At 42.2% G+C, this 21,974-nt stretch overlaps 1 protein-coding gene across 1 annotated transcript in view; it reads right to left on the bottom strand.

The window, feature by feature from the left end:
* Positions 1-21,723, bottom strand: part of Slc5a8 (solute carrier family 5 member 8) — a 41,808-nt gene extending 20,085 nt beyond the window's left edge. The window contains exons 1-5 of the mRNA XM_038315030.1: positions 21,373-21,723; positions 16,406-16,471; positions 13,919-13,970; positions 2,250-2,317; positions 1,182-1,336 (exon numbers count right to left, since the gene is read on the bottom strand). Coding sequence (XP_038170958.1) covers positions 1,182-1,336; positions 2,250-2,317; positions 13,919-13,970; positions 16,406-16,471; positions 21,373-21,723 — 692 coding nt within the window. The remainder of the gene's footprint in view (positions 1-1,181; positions 1,337-2,249; positions 2,318-13,918; positions 13,971-16,405; positions 16,472-21,372) is intronic.
* Positions 21,724-21,974: the final 251 nt, after the last annotated feature.

Raw genomic sequence — 21,974 nt, 5'->3', positions numbered from 1 at the left:
CTGCCCAAGCTACGGAAGGGACCATAGCTCAAGGGAGTCCAACTGGAAGCTCTCAAGGTTCAAATCTGAACCTTGAAGTAAAAGGAGAAACAAGTATTGCAAACAGTTGAAGGTGATTCCCTGACATGTATTCCTCCAAGAGAATGGGCAGTGCTGTTTGGTTTCTGCAAAGGTCTTTCTCAAAAGGACTATATTTAAAAGACACAAAGAGCCAACTTTTAAATATCATCTAAGTGTTTTCTTTTCTTTCATTCCACTAGTGACTGAAGATTTCCAATCTCAACTTAGGACTATTTAAAGAGAAGAGAATATGGTCCAGGTCAAAATGAGCCTCATTCCACATTGAACATGATGCATCAAGGTGACTATATTGAACCAAGGGGAAGGTGTTTTCCTAATTCTCTTCAATTGTCTAATATGCTCTGGATGGACTAGGTAGGCTTTCCATTGTTTAGACATGTTTAGATTATGCCTGGCTGTCACTTGAAATGTCAGCCATAGCTTTTCAGGTCAGTTTTATTTATTTTTTAATTAAAAAATTATTTATTTTGGTTTTTCAAGACAGGGTTTCTATGTGTAGTCCTGGTTGTCCTAGAACTCACTCTGTAGACCAGGCTGCCTCACAACTCAGAGAGATTCACCTGCCTCTGCCTCCCAATTGCTAGGATTAGAGGCGTGTGTCACCACCTGAACCTGGTCAGTGTTTAAGAAATAATGCATAGAGATTCATACGTGAAATCCTATTCAACAATGTATTATTTTAATATGCTACATATTTCCAGAGTGATATCAAAACGATTTCTCCGTATTTGTTAAAATAAAGCATTATCCGAATGAAATAACCGAGCTTTGGTATTTGGCTCTTAAGGGCTCCTTGGCTCACCTTTCGCCATTTTTCCTACCCTTCCTTCAGTCTGTTCCAGACTCTATTTTGCTCTAATGTCCTTCTCTGAAGAAAGAAACATCACAATACCATATGACCCAGTGGCATCAGTTGGCTTTAACCCCTCAAAAAACTGGCAAAATTTCCCCAGACACTTACTAGCCAACTTTAATTTTATAGGCCACACCCTTAGTAACTTATTTATTTTCCAGTAAAAACTTTCTAGTCCAATAAAACTATGTGTTACAGAGAAAACAAAAGATGTGTTCTATTAACCAGAAGGTAAATAGCAACTTACTTCCAGAAGTTTAATCTGCCTCCATTGGAGGCGTCACTCAAAATTGTGTTGATGCCACCTTGAGTTATTGTAGCCTGTATGATCACGGATGCAAATCCAGCCACCATGATCCCAACTTGAAAAACATCTGTCCAGACCACTGCTTTAAGGCCACCCTTTGAGAAGAAAATGTGTTAGGATTAATACTTCTATGAGATATGATTGTATATCTGTCTAAATGTGAACATGCCATACTAGAAAAAAATGACAGAACATGGAACTTGGTCAAGAAAGTAACTCGCTCATAGGAGACGGTCATGCCAAAAGAACATTTATAGAGAAGAAAATATTTAACCTATCCCTTAAACACAGGCAGAGGCAAAGATGGAAGGTCCTCCCAGGCCAGAAAATGGTCTGGGGAAAAGTAGGAAAGGAGAAAACTATACATGGTCCACTGAATGTGGCCAGATAGAAACTCCGGACAGAAGGGAAGTGGGGTGAGGAGGGCGTTGGAGAGACAATTCAGAGTTAAATTATAGAAGTCATTGTGTTTGTACCAGATACCCATATTGTCTGTCAAGACACAAATGTTTCTCTTCAGTCTCTACGGCCTGGGTTTAAACAGGCTCTACACAAGGCTCTTGCTTCCTAGATGATCAAGCAAAATAAAAGGTTGATAAAGAAACTATCAAAGATCACATAAACTTGCACTGCTGCAAAGTACCTGCCTCCACAATAAAGCAGCATGGCATCTTCACGGCTGTCACATATATTTTGTCACCTGTGTCTATAGTTAATACACCATTATCTCAAGTCTCTATGCTGAGGTATGATATGAACGCGTCTATAATATTTTGGAAACCGTAATCAGGAATCAAGAGATAAAAACAGGGACCTGCGCCATGGTTCAGATGGAAGGAAAATTTTGTTTGTAATCCATATATGAGGGCCAAATGTTCCTCACAAAAATGTTGTACCATGAGAAGCCCAGAGGAAAAGGGTAAGTCTGAGCGGTCAGCTAGTGGCGCAGGACTCCTTGAACTTCCAGTTGTGCAATGCGAGGAGAGGGGGAGGACACCCTTCACATACCAGTGTGCAGTAGAACGTGCAGACCACCCCAGTCGCCACCACTGCGCCCCACAGATCAAATCCTGTAACTGCAGAAGAAAAGAGAACACGTGTTCAGCTGTGGAGTGTGCATAACGAAAGCGCCTCTCAAGAATGACCAGGGAGGCACCTAGCTCCATACCCGCGCTTAAAACTAGACTCAGGTCTCAATGCCCCCAAGATAAATGGAGTAGAAAATTGTATTTGTGAAGTTCAACAGACATCCTGCTTGTTTATAGTCACGGGCACCATACATAGATCCAATACCGGCTAAATGAAACTCACAGAAAAGGATTTATATTGTAATTAAGCTAAGAAACTGCTTGATTCTGGGAAGTAGTTCATCAAAATGAATAGGCTCAAAGGGAAGTTCCCATACCTTCCTATTGGTTCACATAAATATGCTACTTCATCAGACCTTGAAATGTGTGTTTTTAAGATAAGAGTCGAGGTAGAAAAGTCTATTATTTGCTACCAGTTTTCTAAGAAGTAGAGGGACATATTTTTAATGGAAGGATAAATAAAAGTCAACAGAAAAAAGTTACCAATAATATATAAAGGATAAACAGGACAGAAGGGATAAAGCTATATTAGACTTCTTCAAATATATTCCTATTTATAGATTTGACTTTGGAACCATTATATAGACTACACAATTGGAAAGGGTAAAGTTAAGGACCTCTTGAACTTAAAAATTAAGAACTGAACAATACCCTCAGACATGCAAGTTGTTACTTTCAAAACTAACAAGGGGGAAACCATACAACTGTCCTGCCATTCCTATACAAATGACATTTCAGAGTAATGAAATAGTCAAGCAAAGGAACTTCCTCTTTAGGTGCGGCCTATCTAATCAATGAAGAGAGAATTACAAAATTAGTATGGAATGTGCAATAAGGGCTAACAGCCAAGAAGCCTCAAATGTTTACTATTACCTAGAAGATAGTTCCAAAATTTGGCCTGCATCTGGGAAATTACAAACTCTCCACGTGCTATTGATAAGAAACATTGAGGACTTAGGAAACATTGGAAGGGGATTCAAACTGAGGAGTCCCCAGAATTGAGGAGAAGCTGCTTGGCCTACAGACTAAAAAAGCTAAGTGTGGTCTGCAGAGGTCCCTGGCATGGAAAAAAAAAAAAGTGGGCAGACATTGGATGCTTGGATACAGATGCAACCACAGAATAAATCACAGGATACAGAAGTCCAGAACTTGAGTGCCCGCACAGCTGGCAGCCTCTGAGATCCAAAAATAAAGTCATTGTAGTATTTGTTTTCTAACTTTTGGCTCCTTGTGCTCCACCCTTTTTTCTATATGCTTTACTTTTACGAATATTTTTACTTTTATTGTACTTTCTAAACTTAGAGTTTATTTGGTGTTACCTTCCATTGGATTTAGCTTATGTTTGTCATAGGAACTAAAGCAACATGATAGTAGCAGAAAATCAGGAACACAGAACAATGTGCTAGAACAGGACCCCGGGAAGGAGCCCACACAATGACAGCCACCTAATATTTGGCAAAGGCATCAGAAACACGTTAGAAAACATAGCTTCTTCAACAATTGGTGCTTGAGAACTGGACAGTCACAGATATAAGAATTAAACTAGAGGTTGGGGGGGGGTGTTGAAGAGTGGGCTCCGTGGTTAAGATCACTTCTTACTCTCATAGGGGACCCAGGTTTGATTCCCTGCACCCACATAGTGGCTCACAACCATCAACCATCCATGACTCCAGTTCATGCACATGGGACACAGACATACATATGAGCAAAACACTCATACACATAAAATAATAAATAAATAAATATTTTTAAAAAGAAGTGAAACTAGCCGGGCGATGGTGGCGCACGCCTTTAATCCCAGCACTCGGGAGGCAGAGGCAGGCGGATCTCTGTGAGTTCGAGACCAGCCTGGTCTACAAGAGCTATGTTCCAGGACAGGCTCCAAAGCCACAGAGAAACCCTGTCTCGAAAAACCAAAAAAAAAAAAAAAAAAAAAAAAGAAGTGAAACTAGATCCATATGTCTCATCATGCACAATAAATAAATAAAAATAAAAATGGGTCAATGTTTTAATGTAAAACCTGAAATGTTGTAATAAAACAAACACTCGAAGAAACTGGCATAGGCAAGGACTTTCCGAAAAGGACTGTGGGAGATAAACCCCAAAATTGACAAATGGGGGCTGCACAGAAAGCCATATAATCAGCAAAGTGAAGTGGTACCTACAGAGGAGGGAAAAAAGGAAGTCAATAAATTCCACAGGGAATTAAGGTCTAGAATATATAAAGAACTATTAAGAGTTAAATATCAAAAACCAAAATCATCTGTGCTGGTTAGCTGTGTGTCAACTTGACACAAACTGTAGAACATCTCAGAGGAGGGAACCTTAACTGAGAAAAGGCCTCCATAAGATCAAGCTGTAGGCAAGGCTGTAGAGCGTTTTCTTAATTAGTGATTGATGGGAGGGGCTCAGCCCACTGTGGGTGGAACCACCCTGGGCCTGTGGTGCTGGGTTCTATAAGAGCGCAGAGTGAGTGAGCCAGCCGTGAAGAGCAACTCTCCTCCATGGCCCCTACACCAGCTTCTGCCTCCAGGTTCCCACCGGTTTGAGTTTCTGTCTTGACTTCCTGTGAATTCAAGGATATGTAAGCCATATAAACCCTTTCCTCCCCCAATTTCTGTTGGTCATGGTGAATCATGACAGCAATCTCAACCGTAACTAAGACAGCCTCCAAATTAATAATAAAAAAAATAGCTAATGAATTAAGTAGACAGTTCTCAAATTGAAAAGTACAAATGACCAATCAATATTTGGGAAAGTGTTTGATGTGATTAGGCTTCAGGAAAACGCTTTGGGATTCCCTTTTAGCTCAGTCAGGGGACTGTCATCAAGGAACCAATCAAGGATGCTGCTAGTGAGGATATAAACTATGCAGCCATGACATAAGTCAGCATGAAGAAGCCTCAAAACCTAAATAAAGTAGGGCTGTCATATGATCCTGCTCCAGCTCCAGTACATTCAGAAGATTCTAAGTCAGCATGTCACACAGACACCTGAACACCCATACTCAGTGCACCGTTTACAGTAGCCCAGATAAGGAGCAGGACGAATGGGTAAGGAGATTGTGACACATACACACGACGGAATTTAATTCTACTGTAAAGAAAATAAAATCATGACATTTGGGGGAAAATGGATGGTTTTTAGTTTTAGGGTTTAGCTTTTGGTTTTAGGCAGAATAAGCCAGACTCAGGAAGATAAGTAACATATGTTCCCTGATGCAGAATCTAGATATCAATGTGTGGGTCTGTGTATCTGTATGTGTACATATGTGTGCCTGTATGTGTGTGTCTGTGTGTGTCTGTGGTGTATCTATGTGTGTGTCTTTCTATGTGTTTATGTATATGTGTTTGTATCTATGTGTGTGTGTCTCTCTATATGTCTATGTGTGTCTATGTGTGTGTGTCTCTCTATATGTCTATGTGTGTCTATGTGTGTGTGTCTCTCTATATGTCTATGTGTGTATCTATATGTGTCTCTCTGGGTGTATCTATGTGTGTGTCTCTATGTGTGTATCTGTCTATTTGTGTCTCTTTGTGTATGTGTCTGTGTATGTATCTATGTGTGTGTCTCTCTGAGTATGTTTATGTGTGTGCATGGGCATGCATGCATTACACGGATAGGACACTAAGTTAGAAAGAAGATTAGGAAAGGGGAAGAAGATGTTTAAGCCAAGCAAGGAAAAGGTGAGGTGATGGACTATTTACTCCATGAAAGCAAAAGGAAGGACCATTGTGGGGAGCATGGGAACCAGCAAGAGGTGGAGATGGGGAAGAGGAAAGCAATGGAGAGGGGCGAAGAAGAACGAAGCATGTACGTATATCTGTATATAATATAATATCTGTCTATAACTCAAGCCATCAGACCTTCATGAAAGCACTTCTACTTACTGAGCCCTCTCACTGACCCGAGTTGGTTCTTTAAAAAGACAGACAAGACAGGATTGAGAAACCTTAGCCAAGCCGAGAGAGAGAGAGAGAGAGAGAGAGAGAGAGAGAGAGAGAGAGAGAGAGAGAGAGAGAGAGAGAGAGAGAGAGAGGGCGGCCTAAAGTGATGGCACAGAGCTGAAAAGTGAGGCATTACAACAGGTAACCAATGAAATTCAGAAAATCACAGACCTACCTTAAAGTCTTACATTCCACTAATTTGTAAAATAAAACAAATAAATGCATTTTTATAACTTTAGCCTACCAAAGTTAATCCAATGTGAGATCAATAATTTGAACAGATCTACATAACAAACAGTAAAACTGAATCAGTAGTTTAAAATGACCCAACTAGAAAGAGTCCAAGCCCAGATAGATTCAGGGCAGAATTCTGTGAGGCCTTTGAGGAAGCGCTAACACCAATCCTTAAGTCACTCCATCAAACAGGAAATGAAAGGACACTTCCAAATGCATTATGGAGTCAGTGTCACCCTGGGCACCAAAACCAAGTAAAGATACATGAAGAAAATCAAAGACAACTTCCTTCATGAACACAGATGTAAAGTGTTATCAATAAAGACTTACAAGCATGAATCTAGACTGTTTTTTTTTTCCACCCTACACAAAACTCAACTCCAACTGGCTGAAAGACCTTAGTTAACACCAGGTCTGATATCCTGAAACGGCAGGAGAAGAAGCAAGGAAAACAGTGGGAGACACAGCCCGGGGAAGGTCTTTCTCCGAGGACTCCAGAAACGTACCCAGTCAACAAATGGGACTTCAGAAAGTTAAAAGCCTTCTTTATAGGAAAGGGAAAAGTTAACCAAGTGAAGGGATAGCCCACAGAATGAGAGAAAAACTTTGCTGACTATGCATCCAACAGGATATATAGATAAAGATAGAGATAGATTATTTTTAAAAAAAAAACAACTTAAAAACACTAAATGGCAAGAGAACATACAACTCAGCCAAAAAAAAAAAAAAAAGGAAATGACTAAGGGACTGAACTGAGAGTTCTCAAAGGAAGAAATTAAGATGCCAATACAGAATTTTTTAAACTGTTCAGCATTCTTCATCATCAGAGAAATGTAAACTAAAATTACTTCAAGACTTCATTTCTCCCCACTCGAAATGAATATCATCAAGGAAACCAAGAGTAACTTATCACAAACGTGTGGAGGAGGAACCTGCGGTCACTGTTGGTGGGGGTGTGAACTGTTACAGTCACTGTGGGAATCACTCTTCCAGAATCTTAAGTTCACTTAAAAAAAAAAAAAAAACTAAAAAACAGAACTTTCATATGGCCCAGCTCTATCACCACCCAGCATGTACTTGAGGAATTCTAGCTTTTTAGAAAAAAAAAAAAAACACTCGGGAGGCAGAGGCAGGCGGATCTCTGAGTTCGAGGCCAGCCTGGTCTACAAGAGCTAGTTCCAGGACAGGCTCTAGAAACTACAGGGAAACCCTGTCTCGAAAAACCAAAAAAAAAGAAAAAAGTATCACACAAGTCCTAGCCAGACACATGATACATATATGTGCATATATGTAATCCCAGCACTTGTCTGGTAGAAGCAAGAAGATTAAGAGCTCAGGACTAGAGCACAGTGACTTTCCACCAAGCCTAAAGACCCAAGTTCGATCCCCCAAACCTACACATCAAAGGAGAGAAAACTGGTTTCCATAAGTTGCCCTCTGACCTCCACATGGGCACCTCTCTCCCACATACATGACAAACAAGATATAACAAACAAAACTAAGAGTTCAAGCCTCAGCTACATAACATATTTACAAGCTGCACGAGACCCTATCTCAAAACAACATGAACAACCAAAGGGAAATCCCAGTGCTAAATTGAACTAAATAGTATAAGTTTATTTTGATCATTTCATGAGCCAAGAAACTACTCACCAGAGAAACAAAACCACAGTTTGCAGTAATATATAATACATGCTAAAACTACTAACCATGACAAAATACTTAGTGTTGGCAAGGATGTAGGATGCCTTGAACTCTCAGATATTGTGGAACGGACATGTAAAATGGGACAAATGTTTAGAAACGCTATTTGACAATATCTCTTAAGTCTCATGCCTACACCTACTTGTCCTGGCCCGGTTCAGAATAGATGTATGTTGATAGTACCTTCAATTCTGATCAAATGAAAACAGGTATGAAAGCAAAACAACACATAGGAATCTGTGTGAAGATGATATTAGGATCCTTACTTCACAGTAGCCTGAAACTAGAAGCACCCCATGGCCATCAGCAAGAGAGCAGATGAAGAAGAGATTTTGGTAGGAGTAAGCAGTGAAATATCTCTACTGATGAACCAAGCCAGCGAGATGGCTCCATCATTAACCTGTTTGCCACGCGAGCATGGTAACAGCAATTTGGAATCCCCAGCCCCATTAAATGCTACTTGTGAATGGCTGCTTGCCTACAAGTCCGGCATTAAGAAGTGGGGAGAAGGGGGGCAGGGAAACACCTAGATGAGTAACATCAGATAGTTCTGGGTTCCACTGCACCAACCAGCCTGAAACCAAACATGCACACATGTCAGTACACATATGCACACACATGAACTACTTATCCATAGAGCAGAATCTCTATGACTCTCAGAAGCAGTTGGCTGACAAAAATCAAATCCATCAAGACTATCTAGTCTTCGGCTTGCATACACTCTAAGAGCAGTAAAAAAACTTACTTCAAAAACTCTACCTCGATCAAAACTGGCTTTTGACTTTCAAAAACAAGAGAAAGAAATCTAACACATGTACTTGTACTGAAACAGACTTACTTGGATTCTGATTCTAAGAAACTAAAATAAAAAAAGTATCAGGGGAGCCGGGCGGTGGTGGTGCACGCCTTTAATTCCAGCACTCGGGAGGCAGAGGCAGACGGATCTCTGTGAGTTCGAGGCCAGCCTGGTCTACAAGAGCTAGTTCCAGGACAGGCTCTAAAAAAGCTGCAGAGAAACCCTGTCTCGAAAAACCAAAAAAAAAAAAAAAAAAAAAAAAAAGAAAAAAAAAATTATCAGGGAAATCTAGCATTAATTTGATAGGAAATTAGAGAATTGATATTAATATTGTAGGAATGATGCTGGATTATTGTCCTGTTTTTTTAAAAGGCTCGCTGAACTATGCATGAAACGATGCAGCATTTCAGATTTACAGCAAAGTACGCTACTGGGGAGAGGGGTGGGTTAGATTTGGCCGTGAGTGGACAGCTATTGAAATATGGCGGTGGCGCATTGAGGTTTGATGAACTGTTCTCCCTCTCCTAATATCTGTTTGGAGTTTTGATGGAGGATTCTTATTGGCTAATAAACAAACTGCCTTGGCCAGCCCTTAGGTGGGTGGAGTAGACAGAACAGGAAGAAGGAAGTGAGGTAGATGGCTCAGTCAGATGCCACGCCTCTCCTAAGTTAGTCAGACTGCCGTGCCTCTCCTCAGTGAGCCTGAGATGCGATGGAGCCAGCCGCCAGGTCAGACATGCTGAATCTTTCCCGGTAAGACACCATTCGTGGTGTTACAAAGATTATTAGATATGGGTTAGTCAAGATGTGAGTAAGAGGCTGGAACTAATGAGCCAGGCAGTGTTTAAAAGAATACAGTTGTATGTTGTTATTTCGGGTTTTAAGCTAGCCGCCAGTGGCCAAGAGCAGGGCGGCAGGAACGCAGCCCGCAGCTCCACACTACAGAGTTTCTCCATAATAAAAGAAAACAAAATCTATAAAGGTAATTCTGCGGGTACTAAGTTTTAATCTGTGAAGGTTTACAAGCATCTGCTGTACACAGAAGGTGCTGTGTCTGCTCTCCTGGGTACAGCAGATAGACCATTGTTATTCTATTCATCCAAATGCAATCTCTCTGGCTTTGGTTACCTAGAAAGGGACTCCAGGATTCTCCAGCACAAAAAAAAAAAAAAAAAAAAAAAAAAAAATTCTTGAATTCATCAGAGATCAGAGTCTGTGCTCGGGTTATTCTCAGAACTGTGCTTCAAAACCCACGACACCTTTAATTACACATAAAGCCAACAGGTGACGTATTAAGCTTATCACTCAGTTCTTAAGATATGGAATAAACCATTTCTAATGTTGGTGATGCTGACTTGGATCAAGCCTGACATGCAGGTGCCAAGAGGACTCTGCATGGTGAAACTCTTCTTTCTAATGATACTGTCATATTTTACCACAGTGATATTTTGTACCCGCTCGGGTAACAGTTACTACCACACCTGTCGTGAAATCAGGAAAATGGAGCATGGAGTTAGGAGGATTTCCCCCACATCATACTTACATCGGGACTAGCACCACAACCTTAACCATCACAAATACCACTTATCTGTTGACAAGGAAGTTTTAAAGATAACTCACTTTAACTGATAAGAATTCAAAAGGCCCAGAGTTTTCCCATAGCTCTCTGGAAGTTATGAATAGCCAAAGGTGTCTCAATAAGCTATTTCAGTCTCTCCGTTTCTATCAGCACAAATCTAAGAAAAGAAGTAGTTTATTGATTGATACCTTACTGAGTTTTTATGAACACAATAGTCACTACGAATCATACGTCAAATCACACAGCTACTGTCTACTTCAATATAGACCCTTCTAGAACTAGGGGAAGAAAGGCCAGATTTTTATCATGAACCTAAGCAGAGAACAGAAACTTCTGGGGACTGTCTGGTGAGGTTTTTGTAAATTTGACATCAGGGAGGCTGCAGTCACCTGGGAAGAGGGAACCTCAGCTGAGAAAATGTCTCTATCAGATTAGCCTGTAGGGAGGTGGGGGGGGGGCATTTCTCAATTAATGGTTGATGTGGGCAGGCACAGTCCACAGGAGGTGGTCCTGGGTTGCATAAAAATAAGATCAGCCAGATGAAACCGAGAGGCTTCTGCATGACAAAGGACACTGTCATTCAGACAAAGTGGCAGCCTACAGAATGGGAAAAAAAAATTTTTACCAACTACATATCTGATAGAGGGCTAGTGCCCAAAATATACAAAGAACTCAAAAAAAAAAAATAGATAGCAAAAAGATAAATAATACAATTTAAAAGTAGAATGCAGGTCTAAACAGATGATTCTCAATAGGGTAAACCCAAATGACTGAGAAAACATTTAAAGAAATGTTCAACATCCTTAGTCACCATGGAAATGCAAATCAAAACTACTTTGAGCTTCCATCTTACACCTGTCAGGATGGCTAAGATCAAGGAAACAAGTGACAGCTCATGCTGGCAAGGATGTGGAGAAAGGAGAACACCTTCTATGGAAATCCCTCAGGAAGATGAGAATGGCTCCACCTCAGCGTTTGTCATACCATTCTTGGGCATATATATACCTAAAGCATGTTTGGCCCATAGGAAATGGCATTCTTAAGAGATGTGACCTTGGAGGAAGTGCGTCACTGTGGAGGCGGGCTTTGAGATCTCATTATATTAAAGCTATGACCAGTGTGAACACAGTCTCCTGATATCTGCTTTATGTCTGCCTGCATGCCACCATGCTTCCTGCCATGGTGATAATGAACTAAACCCCTAAACTGTTAGCCGGCCCCAATTAAATGTTTTCCTTTGTAAGAGTTGCCGTGGTCATGGTGTCTCTTCACAGCCATAACACCCTAAGACAGGATGCTTCATCCTTTCAGAGACACTTGCTTAAGCATGTTTGTTGCTGTTCTGCTTACAATAGTCGGAAATTGTAAACAACCTAGATGTTCTTCAACAGAAGAACTGATAAAGAAAATGTGGTACATTTACACAATGGAGTATTGCTTAGCCATTTAAACAAATAGCATCAGGAAATTACCTGGCAAATAGGTATAACTAGAAAATTTTCTTTCCTGAGTAAGGTATTCCAGATCCAGAAAGACAAACATGGTATGTATTGGCATGTATGCGGGTATTAGCCATCAAGTCGATGATAACCAAGCTACTATCCACTAAACCAAAGAAGAAGGGATGGAGTGAGGAACTAGAGGGTACAGACAGATTTCATTACAAAAAGGAAATAAAATAGACAGCTATGAATGGGAGGACTGGAGCAAGAAGATCAGTGGAGAGGGAGAGGAGAGAAGTGGTTGAGGGGGGAAAAGCATGGAGCGATACCTAAAACAAAGGGGCATTCAAGGGTAGTATGGAAACCTAATACAGTAGAAACTTCCTAAAATATGTCTATCTATGAAGATGTTCTAAATGAAATTACCAAATTATGGGGGAGAAAGAGACCCGACTGGACATCTCTTGTCACCAAAGGAAGCTTCCAGTACCTGGATTGGGTTTTATCTAATTGAGTTGTTGACCAAAGCAGTCCTGTGGGAATCCCCAGCACCCCAGACTTTTGCCAAGACAATAGGTTGCTCTCCACAAACTGACAGCAAGGCCCCATTGCTAAAGAGAACACCCACACAACTCACCGAACATGGAGAGATCGAACACAGAGAGATGGAGCTTACATAGGTGGATCCTTAACCTACATTCTAACATCTTTGGTACAGAAACACACCCTGCATGCTGCCAAAAGAGAAACATAAACAGCAAGCCAGCCACAAGCCCTTTGTGTCTATAACAGTGTCCTGGTTGCAGGATATAGGGTACTCATGGCACAGAACTTGGGGGACTAGCCAACCAATTCTGATTTGAGCTAAGCCCCACTCCATGAGATGGATCTGATACCTGACACTGCTTAGGGGACCAGGAACCAGAGACCAGATATTAAAATTAAAAATAAAATAAAAGAAATAGAATTTAAAGTAAAGCCATGTAAAGATGGAAAATACACAGAGAGTCTGGATACTGTATGTTATTATATTGTCTTTGAATTGCTTGACAGCTGAGGAAGGAACAACAGCTGCTAAAAGACATTTGAATATAAATGCTGCTGGATTAATAAAACATAAGTATTTTGAAAATACCTTGACTTCAAAATTGAAGTCAAAAGGTATGTTACTTTGGAGTAGAGGTTTTGCTTTTGTTTCCACAGGAAATGAGAGGCTGTGGATTCATTCTGAGTTAAGAAAAATCAGGTTTGATCAAGAAATACCACCTGAGAAATCTCCTATAGGAGCTGATGGCCCAGATGTTTGAGTTCTACATCCAGAACAGATTCAAGACTGCTGCCTGAGATGATCAAGCCTCACAGGATACTCCAGTCACGACTTGACCAAAATTCTAAATTTTCCTTAGGTCCCCATAGGATTATCAGTGCTCCCAGTCAGCAGGAAGTAGCCTGGAAAACTATGCTCACATTCCCAAAAAATGGATTATGAATATTTATCTTTGTTTAGAGGTTGATTACAACATGTTATGGATAATGGTCTGGACAAAAAGCTAAACAAAGGATATTAGATTCCTAGTTCTGGGGGACAATGGCTTTACCCTGTAAAGATTTGTTTCTTGTACTTGGTTAATAAATGCTGATTGGTCAGTAGCCAGACAGGAAGTAGAGGCAGGGCAAGGAGAATTCTGGGAGAGGGAAGTGCAGTCTGCAGTCGTGACCCAGACACAGAGGAAGCAAGATGTGACTGCCTCACCGAATAAGGTACCAAGCCACGTGGCTAACATAGACAAGAATAATAAGTTATAAGAGTTAATAAGAAAAGCTTGAGTTAGTGCGCCATTCGGTTTATAACTAAAAAAATAAATAAATAAAAATAAATAAATGTACCTTGATTCAAAGCCAGGGCAGGGGCATAAATAACAATTCCAGTATACAGAATCTAGTGGAGAGAGAAGGAAAACAATGAGTAATATACAGTACATATGAGAATTATAAAATCAATTACAAGTTGATCCTTTTCAATATATTTAATGTGTTTTTATAACATGGACATACTTAAATAAAATTGATTTTTTTTTTCTTTTCTGTCTACAGTGTGGCTAAATATCACAAAATTTTTTCCTGAAGACCTTTTGTTAAAGTGTGGTAATTAGTAAAATAGAGATACATTTATTGATCCACTACCTTAAGCTTAAACTCAATTTTCATAGGTTTAAAATACTTAACTACAAAGAAAGAATAATAGGTTGGTCTCGTAATTATAGGCCTTCAAATATTGCTAATCACCATTTTCTTTTTCAATGCTGGCAATGGAAACCAAAATCTTCTGCAAACGTGGTAAGCCGTCTACAGAGGAGCCACAAACCAACCATTTAAATGCTTTCTGTCAAAGTAAAATTTTTTGAAAACTGCAGTTTTTAAACTAATTAAGACAGAAGTGTAAATTTGCACTAAAAATTATGAAACCTTTCGAACATTATAATCCATCACTTTACAGAATCACGTTCCACTCATATATTAAACAAATATTTATTGGCCTTGAGTACAATAGTTAAGAAAAATATCTGTTTCTCCAAATATCATTTCATTCTTCTACAGCAGCTAACTCCAAGTGACCTTGTAAAAACATAGCATATACTAATTGAAATCTTAATTATCTATCCTACATGGAAGCCTATCCTTCAAAAAGGATGTGCTAAAGCCCCCCTTGTTTGGAAAAGAAGTGAGTTAGCTTCCGTAGTCATTAGTCCATCCACGTTGAAGATTTGAAATATGTTGAAGATTTGAAATACGTTGAAGATTTGAAATGTGACAGGATGTTTTCCTAACAACTGTCCCTGCTTGTGCATGTAGGAATTTTTAACACGAACATAGAGAGAGGGTCTAGACCAGTGGTTCTCAACCTTTCTAATGCTTTGACCCTTTAATCTTTCTCCTCGTGCTGTGGTGACCCCAGTCATAAAATTCTTTTCGTTGCTACCTCTCATAACTGTAGTTTTCCTAGTTATGAATCCTAACGTGCGTATCTGACATGCAGGCTATCTGGCATGCGACCCCCACCCACAGGTTGAGAACCACTGCTCCAGACAGTTAATACATACAAGCAAGTTGCCTTAGAGTACCAGACTCTCCACCAGATCCCATAGCTACCTGCTTCCATACTGCGAGCGCTAAGACCTCATGAAATGTACGAAGACAGGAAACAAAACCAAGATATAAAACGGCACCAGCTCTCTGGAGCAAATGCTTAGGCAGCTTTTGACCCGAGAAATGCAAATCGTCGACCTCCTTTACCAAATCCAAATTAAATGCTCCGCTGTGGAAGGAGACGGATGGAGACAAACGTGGTAGTGACCGTGAACACCCTCCAGGGTTTCCTACCGGAAGCATCAGCGCGGTGACGCATATCCGTACAATTTGGCAAGCCGTGCCTTCCTGTTCCTGTTCCTCAGCTTGTCTACATTTGCATGTTCATGAATGAGTAGATTGTGCGTGTGTCCTAAACTCTCTTCTAAAGTTCAGGATTCTCCTTTAGACTCACTGGACTGTTCCAGTTGGGTCTAAGAGCCCAAGGGTTTTGTTGTTGTTGTTGTTGTTGTTGTTGTTGTTGTTGTTTTGGGTTTTTTTGTTTGTTTGTTGTTGTTGTTTTGGGTTTTTTGTTTGTTTTTGTTTTTGGGGTTTTTTTTTTTTTTTTGGTTTTTCGGGACAGGGTTTCTCTGTAGTTTTAGAGCCTATCCTGGAACTAGCTCTTGTAGACCACACTGGCCTCGAACTCAGAGATCTGCCTGCCTCTGCTTCCGGAGTGCTGGGATGAAAGGCGTGCGCCACCACCGCCCAGCAAGCTCAAGTTTTAAAGAATGCTGATTTATTTATAAAGCATATTTTTACACAAAATTGTTCCCTAAGGTGTTCCTGTCGGATTGTGTGTGTGTGTGTGTGTGTGTGTGTTTCAATCAAAAGAACCAAGATCTACACCTTGTTGTCCTGGTCTGAGACTCTCTCCTGTCAGGCAATGTAGCTCCCTCAAATCTTTCTGCCCCTTAAATAAGGTGCTCACGGTCAGTCTGGGCCAGGTGGGGAGGGCTAGGAGGATATTTTCCTAAAACTCTATATCCATTCCTTGGCCAAGACAGTATTTGTTTTTCCAGGAAGTAATGTCTCCGCTGAAACACGGCTTAGGGATCTCCAGGTTCCGTTCTTTGTGATGCCAAGTGTGTTTTGGGTTTGTTTTTTTTTTCTTTTTCATTCTCTCCTACTGTAATCATCCCATTTTATCTTCCATGTATTTCTCAAGCAAAGCTCACCCAGTGAGTGCCAAGGACAAAAATATTCTAGACGACAGAAGAGGAAGTAAATTAATGACGAGGTACTCACCGTCTGGACGATGAAGAGGACTGTCCCGCAGAGACGGATGAACCGATTAAATCGAAGTTCCAAATACTGTTGCCAAAAAATCGAAAAACAGGGGCGTGACTCTTCTAAACACATTTTATATCGGCCCAGGAAATAAAGGGTGAGATATTTAAAGGAATTTCGCACTTATTTGCATTCTCTTTTTCTGTTTTACTTAAATGACTTTTACTTGCATATGGCAAAACTGGTGCTTTAGACTACAGTGACTTTTAATAGACATAGTCACACAATCCTCTCGCACACTCAGCGCACGGAGACTCCCTCGTGATGTCCCTATCAGCCATCATCAGTGGGCTCTTCACCCCCAGTTTGGCCTGGAAAAGTCGGAAAATGTAGCACAGAAATGAAATTACAGTCTAGCCTGGCTCTTTTTTTTTTTCTTTAAAGAACATGCAATCTATTGTCTCTTCCTTCCTCTTAGCAACCTCTTAGCATTTCCTTTGATTCGATGGAGGAATCAAACCTCTTTCTACGTCAGGGTGGAAATCTGCACCAGCTGCCGGCCTTTTCCCGGGCAAGAGAAAGTCACATGACCCCAGTACAGCCAATCACCTTCTCCTTTCCCCTGGACGCTGCTAAACTGCGAAGGGATTGGGTTGGCGCAGACTGATCCTGACCCTAAGGACTGAAAACGCTGTTGAGGCTCTGTCATTTCCAGGAAGTGTCTCATGTTGTTCTGTGAGCTACCCTCAAACTCCTTCCTCTGCCATCGTGGGCACGCATGCGTGCGAACTTAAATCGCCTAGGTCAAGGTTTTTGTTGTTGCTTTGTCTTGTTTTGTTCTGTCTCTGAGACAAGGCTGGTCCTGTTCTTTTGATCTCCTGCCCTTTGCACGTGATTTACATGTGTACGCTACCATCTCCGGGGCCACCATCTCTGGCTCCCAGGTCAGTTTGTTGGCTTGGGTTTGCTTTTGCAATTCAGTTTTAGTATGCAGCCCAGAGTGACGTCACATTTCCCACTCTTCTGCCTCAGTCTCTCGAGTGTCAAGTCACCTTCTGTTGAGAGTCAAGACCCTGCCACTTTTTCCAAATTTCCTTGAAATCTACTATAGCTTATAATATGGTCTGTTTATTATAAATAGAATAATAATGTAGAGTTAGAATCAAAATTTTGGAGCTGAAGGCCAAGGTACTATTTAACTTGAGTCTTATTAGCACAAATAGAAAGAAGTCAAAGTCTACCAGCCTTGCTGTGTAAAAGTGGGGGAGACAGAGGAGCATGCGGAGGAGGAGAAATTGGCATTAGCTAATCAGCAAATGGAAAGGCATATGGGTAGTTTTGCTCCATAGTCACAACCGACACGTCTGACGTACTTCCTGTGTACATTGGAAAGCAGGAACCAGGTTAGAGATGAGGACCAAGCTTGTAACCTAATCGCTATCAGGGACGGGACACAGAAGCTTCGAAACTTTGATCCACAGAATCTGTGGGTGTAACCACATCGATAAATTAATAATCGGACCACGAGTATAAAATGCAGTCAGTATGTGGTGCATGGACAATAAGACCTTCGAAGACAACTGGCGGGTAACAAACGTCTAATACAGGGCAAGGCATCTGCAGCAGAGTTTCAGCTCCAGACCAGTCCCAGGCCTGACTCAGGAGATTGAGGCCATCACCCTCTCAAGCAGGTCCCTTGTGTTTAAAAGGAGGGCCATACACGAAATTATTTCTCTCTTTTGTTTCCCAAGGGAGCGTATCCGGTGATAGAAACGGATAAGGAGATGTAAACTGTTAAAGAAAAAGATGCGAAGATTAGTGGGCTCAAAAAAGCCATGAACCTTGTGAATTATATCAAAATCATGGTAGGGTATTTTGGAAGACATTTTGGGGAGTGAAGTTTCTGGAAACTAGAAACAGACTGGTCTTATTTTTGAAGAATTTTTTTTAGTAAATCTGTAGTGCGTGTGAGTGAGCATGAATAGATAGAGAAACCTTTTGCCTTTTCTTGGTCCATGTGTGCAGTGGCTGGGACCACACAAAGTTTAAGAGACTGTGTCAGAGAAAACTGGAGCGAGCTGAACCAAATAGCTTGAAAGTTTTTACACTTAAAATTGTCCCCCAGATCAACTGACCAATATGTTTATGCTCACATCAAACCAACTGAAGACAAAACCGAGAAGCCATGGTCCTTTACTAGGTTTCAGAGGAAATACATAGGAACCTAACAAGAAACCCTGGTCCCATTGCAGTAGGCTTAGAGGTCAGAGTTCACAAGCAAAACTACAGAATAATAGATACCTACAGTGAACAGAGAGCTTCCCTCTTCCTTGGAACTCAGAATAACTTAGAGATTTGAAGGCTTCACTTGATGTGCATAAATAAATAAAAGAAGAGCCTGGGTGATCCCGAAGACACTATTAATTGATTGCACTGGATCCCTGCAATAGGCTTCCTGTCAATCTGTGGGTCTGGACGTTGTCAAACACCTGTCCGACCTATATTTTAACAGCAGCAATAGAGTGAAAATGCTTGTGGCCCACCAAGTTGGGCTATAGAAATGGAAACCTAGAGACAGTTCATATTTGAGCAAGAATATGAAGGTGGCCATTACTCATATGTTCGACAAGGTATCTACATAGATTTCCTCAACAGAACCACAAAGCATCCCCCCCCCCCGCCCTGCCCAAGAAATCCTCTGCCATGACTAGTTGAATTAACTGGTCCAGCAAGCTGCTTCACCTCCTTCTCTCAGACATCCCTAGCTGGACAGCAGCGCGCTGTAAAGTTCAAGGGTCCTTTATGACTTCTTCCTCGGTTCTCCCTGAGCTGGCATAAACCCTGCTAGGGGTTATAACCAACTCATCGGAGCCTCCAGAGGCAGCCCGTAAGTGACTTGGCATGGATCCATATTCCTTCCCTCTCCCTCACTGCTTAACTTGCTCTGAGGCTTTCCAGCTGAAAAGCATGGCTCTGAGCATACCCTTGCAAGAATTTGGTTGAGCGTCGAGTCAGATAAACATGTGTTAAACATGCAGCCCGGTGCCCGGCATGAATTAAACATTCAGCAAACATTGGCTTTTTGCCCCTTGTAGCCAGAATCCTTGCTAACTTAGCTTCCACTAGAAACAAAAGAGACGTCCCTTTCTGGCTAGGTCAACGTCACTGCTCTAAGGAGGCATGGGTCATGAGTTCTGAGAGCAGCGTTCTTGTGGCAGGGCTGGAGTCCTCTTGTTATTCAAGCCCTTTTCTAGGTTTTGGAGTTGGTTAGCTACAGGTCAGAGCTCACAGACGTCAGTGTTGGCAGAGGCCATCTAGTCACACATGCGAGTGACAGAAGCCAGGCGTTCACAGGCAGCACAGCACACCCGGCAGTGCCCCTGAGTGACAGAAGCCAGGTGGTAACACTTATGAAGGTGCTGGAATACTCCTCACAGCCACTAAGAAATATGTTGTATGTCACTGGTCATTTTCCATGTGCACTTTTTAAAGGCATGGATGTAGGTAAGGACTTCTCTGCCACGAGATGTGGGGTGCAGGCATGAAAAACCTCGGTATAGGCATTAACAGAGCAAGAGCACTGACTATTGCTGGAAGCCCAGCAGCCATAGGAAATGTGGGCTCAATGCCATCAGCCTCCTGAGTTTTCAAAAGACATTTGAAATTTTATGTGACTGTTCCTCCGATTCTTAAATTAACATTTTTTTTATTAAACAAAACAACGAGGGCTCCTTATAAACGTTTTGAAAAACAAAACCAAGTCTGAGTTTGGCCTGGGACAGCCAGTTTGTCACTGCCCCTCACCAGATGAAATTCCCTTCTCTCCCACCTAAGGCAAAGACTAGGTTTCCATAAACATGGTGACCACAGTTAAGACAAGGCAGCCTGGGACATGCCAATGGATGACATCATTAGAACCCAGGCCATTGAGCCAGGGGCCCAGCACAAGATGAACCAGCCTCACTATAAAACCACCTTCCAATGACCCTGAGCTTCAGGGAAACAGGCCACAAACTCCAGGCTCGAGGGACCACTGAGCTGAGACACCTAGCCCTCTGGTTGATGGTCTAGAGTCATAGGAACGTGTCTGTGAAGCCTGCAGTCGGGGCCTGGGTGAAGGACAGCCCCTAAGGTGGCTGAGTTCTTTAGGGCACAGGCACACACACCTTCGACATCTCTTTAAGTAAAACCAAGCCAAATGCTCTTCATCTTAGATAAACCTTTTCCTGAGAGCAACTTGAAAAAGACAACCAGAGGAACGCCGCCACAGATGAAGTGTGGGTCTCCTTCTCAACCTTTACGTAAAAAGGCAGCCGCGCTATTTAAGAACTTTGATGCCATGATTTTTTTTCTAATCATCTCAGGATAACCTCCGTCGCAGTAATGACATTCGGTCCTGGTCCAGCATCTACTCTGTGCTCTGTGCTAGGCTCTGTTCTAAATGGAACACCTTGCATCAGCTCACTTAGTTCTCTCCACGACCGGATGAGGCTGGTGGTACCATTTTCTTCTTGAGATGAAGATGTCAGTACAAAAGGTTAACTAAGTAACTGGCCCAAGGTCATTCACAAGTAAGTGGTGGAATTTGGTCTCAGGGCAAACTCTGGAACAAGACCTACATCTTCAACACTTGGGTGGACAACTTTCTCCATCTTTCAGAGAACTAGCCTTTCCAACACACACACACACACACACACACACACACACACACACACACACCGTTTTAGGAAATACTTTAGCAAGTACTTGTCTGTTCCACTCAGTGTGCTTTGGAACTGAGCTCAGGAAACTCAGTCCCAAGGATTTATTTATCCCCCCACTTAGAAGACACATGTCTCAATGGAGGGGTAGGCGGTGGGAGGGGATGTCAAGGTCAGAGATGCACCCATAAGGAGAGATTCCCATATGGCAGAAACTGTTTGCTCCCAGAAAATTCCTTCTGGAGCCTGAACATGCAATCAGGTCTTCCCATCACCACCTCTTACCTCGTAGGTGCTGGTGATTCCCAGCCTATAGAACACCGGAAGGAAGACCTCCGCGCTGATGAGCACCACAAAAAAGTAGGTGATGGCAAAGATGCTGAAAATTGCCCCAAAACGATAGACCTCGGCGGGAGTGCCCAGGACAGTGACAGCGGACATGAAGCTGGCAGTGAGAGACAGAGCCACCGGCACCGCGGTCATACTGCGGCCACCCATCAGAAAGTCCTTGGAGGTCTGCTGGCCGCCCCCCGCGAAGGCATAGTAGATGCCGATGGCGGCCGAGATGAGCAGCATGCCTGCGAACACCACATAGTCCCACACCACAAAGCTACCGATGTCCCGTGGCACGTCCATGGCCTCCAGCGGTGACCTGAGCCGGGGGTGCACAGGGGATAGCCCGAGCCGCGCAGGTCGCTCTCTTTAGCTGCTTTAGCCTGGGGCCGTGCTGGCTTCTTTCTCCCTGTTGCAGCGGGCGTGGTGTCTCCAGGAGGCCAGGTACGTCCAACAGGTGTGGATCCTCGCGGAGGTGGGAGCCTGGCTACGCGCTGCCAATCACCCGGAGGGGTGCGGGGGTCCCCTGTCGCCAGCTGCGCTCCTAGCAGTCA

The sequence above is a fragment of the Arvicola amphibius genome, chromosome 17 (assembly GCF_903992535.2).
Source record: "Arvicola amphibius chromosome 17, mArvAmp1.2, whole genome shotgun sequence".
NCBI classification, from domain to species: domain Eukaryota; kingdom Metazoa; phylum Chordata; class Mammalia; order Rodentia; family Cricetidae; genus Arvicola; species Arvicola amphibius.
The sequence above is the reverse complement of the archived record's forward strand: the minus strand, read 5'-3'. Positions and strand labels throughout refer to the sequence as shown.